The sequence below is a fragment of the Gigantopelta aegis genome, chromosome 4 (genome assembly GCF_016097555.1).
Source record: "Gigantopelta aegis isolate Gae_Host chromosome 4, Gae_host_genome, whole genome shotgun sequence".
Taxonomy (NCBI): domain Eukaryota; kingdom Metazoa; phylum Mollusca; class Gastropoda; order Neomphalida; family Peltospiridae; genus Gigantopelta; species Gigantopelta aegis.
In genome coordinates this window covers 28,630,465-28,637,294 of record NC_054702.1, presented here as the reverse complement: position 1 = coordinate 28,637,294, position 6,830 = coordinate 28,630,465, and the positions used below count along the sequence as shown (strand labels likewise).

General features: G+C 37.7%; 1 protein-coding gene across 1 annotated transcript in view; it reads right to left on the bottom strand.

The window, feature by feature from the left end:
• Positions 1–1,030: 1,030 nt before the first annotated feature.
• Positions 1,031–6,830, bottom strand: part of LOC121371994 — an 8,807-nt gene continuing 3,007 nt past the window's right edge. Inside the window, exons 5-6 of the mRNA XM_041498232.1 lie at positions 4,998–5,058; positions 1,031–2,766 (exon numbers count right to left, since the gene is read on the bottom strand). Of these exons, the coding sequence (XP_041354166.1) occupies positions 2,763–2,766; positions 4,998–5,058 (65 nt within the window). The 3' untranslated portion in view covers positions 1,031–2,762. The remainder of the gene's footprint in view (positions 2,767–4,997; positions 5,059–6,830) is intronic.

The window sequence follows — 6,830 nt, the reverse complement described above, 5'->3', positions numbered from 1 at the left end:
CAAAGTTCCCTTGGGTTTCCACCTCATGTCATTGGGGCCCCCTTAAATGGATTTTCTGGATCCTCCACCGACTCAGATGGTAGTAGTTGTTTAAAAGAATGCTTTATTTGCTTTATGCTTTAAACTATACCCATACAGACCCAGAGGTTTTTTTAATGCAATAAATAAACCTTTATCAAAACACACAAAAGTGACGATGTTAAATCATTTTATTACAAATAAAAGGCAACAGTAATCCAAATATAGTAAAACTAAATCCCTAAATAAATTAAAACAAAACTAAAGCACCCAAATCTTGACATAAACAACCATACAACAAAATGTTCATACTACATTACATTGTACAGTATACTGTTTTACAGTTTAAATTGTCACTCAGTAACAATAACACATAGGTGTAGTATGTTTGTATGAATAGTATATGTAATATATTTTTCACCCATAAATATAGACAAAAGTCTACATAACAAATCATTTCTCACATAATTATAAAACAATGTACAGTTTACATTGAAAAGTCCAAGACAAATCTACATGTTCTATTTTTACAGTAACAAACCATTACATACCTACATCATATTGGTGTCTGAGAAAACTGTCTATGTGGCCTAATACTAAATAATGTACTGATCAGCTTTATGTACATGTTTTCATATACAAATTCTTTGTGTTATTAATTAATTAATTTCACTTTTTTATAACAACAAACTGAAAGTTAGCATTTGTTTTCATTTCCGTTGTATAGTTCTATATTAAATATGTGGGCCTGATAAAATACATGTATTAGGCTACTAGTATTTACTATTTAATAAACAACCTCAACCAAAGGAAGGAACTGTTTTATTTAACGACGCACTCAACACATTTCATTTACATTTATATGGCGTCGGACATATGGTTAAGGACGACAGAGATATATTGAGAGAGGAAACCCGCTGTCGCCACTTCATGGGCTACTCTTTCCGATTAGCAGCAAAGGATCTTTTATATGCACCATCCCACAGACAGGATAGCACATACCACAGCCTTTGATATATCAGTCGTGATGCACTGGCTGGAACAAGAATTAGCCAAATGGGCCCACCGACGGGGATCGATCCTAAACTGACCACGCATCAAGCGAGCGCTTTACCACTGGGCTACATCCCGCCCCACCAAAGGATTCACGTTACATTATTTATACTTTATCATTTCCTTTCAACAGTTTACTGTAATAGTATGAACTTTTTGTCCCCACCCTATCCGTGATTAAGGGTATAATGGGTAGTTCATTAACTTGAAATCACAAAACTGCTCAATTTCAACATTCCTCCGTCTAGGTCACGTCACCGTCTAAAACAAGACATTTTATTATTGTTTTTGCACATCCCGGTTTTTGTTTTTGTTTTTTTTGTTTTGTTTTGTTTTTGTTTTCTTTTCGCTTGATCGCTACGGATCGTTAAATATTATAATCACGCCAAGAACTCGCGTCGTGAGCTAGCGGAACCAATGAGCGTTCTGTCCGGGTTCAAAGCCTGTCATGTTGACGCCGACTCGCGCCCGAGGAGAGGTTTATGGTCGCACGTGAAAACAATGGCTCCAGCCGTGTGAATCGGTCAGTAAAACATCGTACGATACTGAACACCTGAAAGGGTGGTGTTAATGCTAAAGCCATACACATCAGTCGATGTAGGTACAGGGTTCGCATCCCAGTATCGCTTCCTAACCAGACAAATGCATCGGACGTTACTGGCAATACTTGAATAAAAGGTGAGGAAAAGGAACTACATATTAATTCACGTTTTAACGGGGGATATATAACCTTGTAACCTGATGCCCCTTGACTGCCCCCACCCCACCCCACCTGTTCCCTACGCCTCCAGTTTTTGCGGCTCAGTAAGGAGATGTAAGACCGTTATAACGACTTCTCCCTCACCACTAACCATTAATACTTGTTCAACAAAACCTCCCAATATTCTACACAACTTAAATATGCTAATAACAACCTCCGAATGTTCCACACAGCTTAAATATGTTCATCACAATATCACAGTGTTCCACACATCTTAAATGTGTTCATCACAACCTCCCGATGGTCCACACATCATAAATATGTTCACCACAACCTCCCGATGGTCCACACATCATAAATATGTTCATCACAACCTCTCAATGTACCACGCAACTTAAATAATCACATCAACCTCCTGATGTTTAACAGCTTAAATATGTTCATCACAACCTTCCAATGGTCCACACATCTTAAATACGTTTATTACAACCTCTCGATGGTCCACACATCATACATATGTTCACCACAAGCTCCCAATGGTCCATACATCTTAAATATGTTCAACACAACCTCCCAATTTTCTGTACAACTTCATAAACAACCTCATGTTCCTATTCCACGCAGCATCCTGGTACTAAGCAAAGTGCCCATGAGTGCATCACAACTTACATGTTAATCAGAAAAAACACTTTAAAAGACTGATTATCAGACAATCTGGTATGTATAAACACAATCCGAATTCTGACTCTCCTCGCAAACCATATTTTCTCACCGTGGTGTAAATAAAGTCTACAGAGCTGTAGACTTAACAGTGGTTACGCTTTCTCGCAATGTCCCTGGTTCTATAAGAAAAACTGATTTACAAAATCTTCATTTTCACTGCTGCTAAAATACTTCTTTTGACGCGTATGTCGAAGCATTGTGAAATAACCAGCAAAGTACTGGTAGAACTCGAGTCTTCAGGAGACTAACGCAGCAATTTCTGTGTCTCTTATCTGCAATGGAATAATAAATAATAATGAAAACGAAAGTTGAAAAAGAAAAGCTAAAAGAAGATTTGAAAAAGGCATTTCAGTATTTTATATTATTTTTATAACAAAAAAGGTTAAATTTTGTTTTGTTTAACGACACCACTAAACCACATTGATTTATTAATCATCGGCCAGTGGATGTCAAACATTTGGTAATTCTGATATAGTCTTAGAAAGGAAACCCGCTGCATTGTTTTTCATTAGTAGCAAGGTATCTTTTATATGCACCATCCCGCGAAAAGATTAGCACATATCACCGCCTTGGATATACCAGTCGTAGTGCACTGGCTGGAACGAGAATTGTTTTTAAGGTAGACCTATTTCCTAAATCGGACTGTAATGCTAAAACACGACGAGTGACAGTGAGGACCCTTGCTTTTCAAGTCGCGTGGCTGCGTCGAGTTTCTGTTTTACTACGTATACCAACCGTGTGTTAGACACGAGCTAGACATAGATTAAAATGAGATGAAATGTCGCTAAACAAATAGTTTTTCATGTTTTGTGTCTGTGAAAATGCAAGTCATGTGAACGTGACGTTATACAATGGCTGGAAAAGTAAGTCACACAATGGCGTAATTAAACCAGTTACAAAGAGTTCAGACGAGAGAGAGAGAGAGAGAGAGAGAGAGAGAGAGAGAGAGAGAGAGAGAGAGAGAGAGAGAGAGAGACAGACAGACAGACAGACAGACACATACACATACACATACACATACACACACACATACACACACAGACACACACACATACACAGACACACACACACACACACACACCATTGGTGTCACAAATTACTTTAGGGTTAACAATAAGAGGCGAGTAATGTGCATACGAAAGGAATTACATTTTGCCATTTCGCTACGTCAGATAGAATACATTCCTATCAATTTACGCGAAAAAGAAGCAATCTGAACGTAAACCGAATTCATTTTAGTAAACAAAAGTGTTGCCCCATCCAGTATGTACAGAGAAAATGCCTTAGGTTTCAAATTACGTTATAGTGCATGCATCGAAAAAAAGCGCGGTTCTACATTTCTATTTTGTAATGTCACTATATGTTAAAAAAAAGAGTTACTGAATCATTTACAGAAGATAAAAAGTTTGATTTATATATTTTTAAAAGAAATGCTGAACTTACAAATAGCAGTCAGCTGACCTTGTTCTCCATTTTTAGAGGTGGGCAGTATGTTTACATCGGTAAATAGTTTGTAACTATTAATTTTCTAGGGGGCGGGACGTAGCCCAGTGGTAAATCGCTCGCCTGATGCGCGGTCGGTCTAGGGTCGATCCCCGTTGGCGTGCCCATTGGGGTATTTCTCGTTCCAGGCAGTGCATCACAACTGGTATATCAAAAGCCGTGATATATGCTATCATGTCTGTGGGATGGTGCATATAAAATATCCCTTAATATACGTGGGAAAATGTAGCGGGTTTTCTCTCTAAGACAAATGTTTGACATGCAATAGCCGATGATTAATACCCAATGTGCTCTAGTGGTGTCGTTAAACAAAACAAACTTTAACCTTAAACTATTAATTTTCTAATGTTCAAACTTATTCTTAATTAAAGCAAATGACACACTCAAATTTAATTACAATTGTTCTGTTGAATGGATGATGTGTACTTTTGTTTTTATTACAGCAGGCGCAGAAAAATGCAATCGAATATATAATTGAAACTCCTCAACAAATTCTGTGAAAATCATAAAATTTAAATGAATTGGCCTTGTTCGTCTAGCTTGCATGAGTGCATGTGACACGCACCAATTGTTCATTCACCCTTCTCCATTTCAATAAAATTATTCGAGTCAAGCGAACTTTAAAGCAGTAAACAAAACTAACTCAGCAAAACTAATGGTTTTAGGGGGTTTGTAAAGTTTTCTGTTTGAAGTTTATTGTTAATAAAAATGCTTCTGAATTGTGAAGAAAAACATCACAAGCAGACGTCAACAAATCGGATACTGACTGCACGAATAGTGACCGAGAAAACGAACCTAACCTAATTTCAAACAGAACATAATAAGGGACATTGTAAATATATACTAGTGTATATACGAACGCACATACATACGCATGTTCACATACACATACATGTATACACACAATATATACATATACACATACATACACACATGTATACATACATACGCACGCACATACACATACACATTACTAAAACCCTCATTATTATTAATCTACCTAAAAATAGTTTGAAGATCCTGTCTGCGTATCCGCTGGAATATGGTACCGTTTTCATCAACTGTAGAGAAAAACAGTATTTCATTGTAATTTGTATGTGTTTATTTTTGGTACCTTGCTATGTTTTATATATATGTATTAAGTATAGCTTATAATCATATTACATATTATAATAAAGTGCATATAAAACATATATAGGCTACTAAATATAATAAAACAACAAATCTAACATACAACAAATGTAATAAAATACGTATTATAACATATATAATAAATTTAATAAAGTTCCAAATATAACACACTAAATTAATAAAATTCGTATTGTAACATGCATATACATGTATATACTAAATTTATTACACACCAGTGTATGATATTGCTCATGTCATAACAATCACTCAATATCTAACTAGTGTAATATCGACGTGACGTGAGCGTGACGTATATCACCTGCTAACCCAATTTGTAAAAAACCCAAACATATAGTAGATCTCGACATCTGCTTACTTCTGCGTTGCGGTATGTTTGCAGTTGGTTTGTAATAAATAAAATACTAAACTTGCTTGTCTGTCATACCATTATTATTAAACTCGTAGGCGTACAGGCTCCCATTCAAAAAAAAAAAAGAGGCAGCGCAGACTTGGTTTTGTCCAAATTAAACGAAAATGGACGAATCTGGATAACAACGTTTTTGGGTTTTTTAATTATTAACATTACTGCCAAATAGCTATGTAGGCCTGCAAATGAAATTTAACAAATCAATGTGCATTTTTTAAATACAAATTACCACTAATTTTGCGGGTAGAATGATGGAAATATATGGTAAAAAGATCTCAGGTTAACACATTTTGCTCGAATATCTCTATCATTTTTGCCCGAATTTGAGGATCTGCTCCAGCACATGGGGGCATTTGACCTCCCCCCCCCCCCCCCCCCCACACTTCATTGTCGTACGCTTATTATATGTTTTAAATTGTAGGTGCTCTCATAAATGCAATCTCGAACATTTTAAATGGGCTATTCTGCAAAGCTTATTTTATGGACATGTTTTATCCATGTTAGTATTATCGATGACCATAAAAGAACAACCATCAGTGTGTATAGTTTTCTGCTGTGGTCTGATTTTGGGTACGAATCTGTGATAAAAACACGAAATCGCAGCGGGATAAATTATTTATTGGTTGAATATGTCTATAGCGTCGTCTTTTCATTAAAACTGGATCATGTTCTTGACACATTTCTATTCATGCATACCGTCTTAATGTACTTGTCAAAATAAGGTCTTAGTACATGATGTACCAGTCAGTGGCGTAGGCAGGATTTTGTATTGGGGGGGGGGGGGTTGGCTCCTGGCCCCCCTGCCCCCCCCCCCCCCCGGGCTACGCCACTGGTACCAGTACGCGGAGGCTGTTGGCTGAGTGTTTTTCACGACTAGGCCAACTTTTCTCTTTCCCTATTCTAAAACGGGCCCAGAGTGCATTCCCCTAGTGCAGAGCCCCGTTCCACGATGCGATCTTAGCACTAAGATAACCTTAGTGCACAAGGTAGCTATGCACTTAAGGTGATGTTAGGGCTAAGATCGCTTTGTGGAACAGGGCCCAGGGCGAGACGTAGCCCAGTGGTAAAGTACTCGTTTGATGCGCGGTCGGTTTGGGATCGATCCCCGTCAGTGGGCCCATTGGGCTATTTCTCGCTCCAGCCAGTGCGCCACGACTGGTACATCAAATGCCGTGGTATGTGCTATCCTGTCTATGGGATGGTGCATATAAAAGATCCATTGCTGCTAATCGAAACGAGTAGGCCATGAAGTGCGTCGTTAAATAAACCATTTCC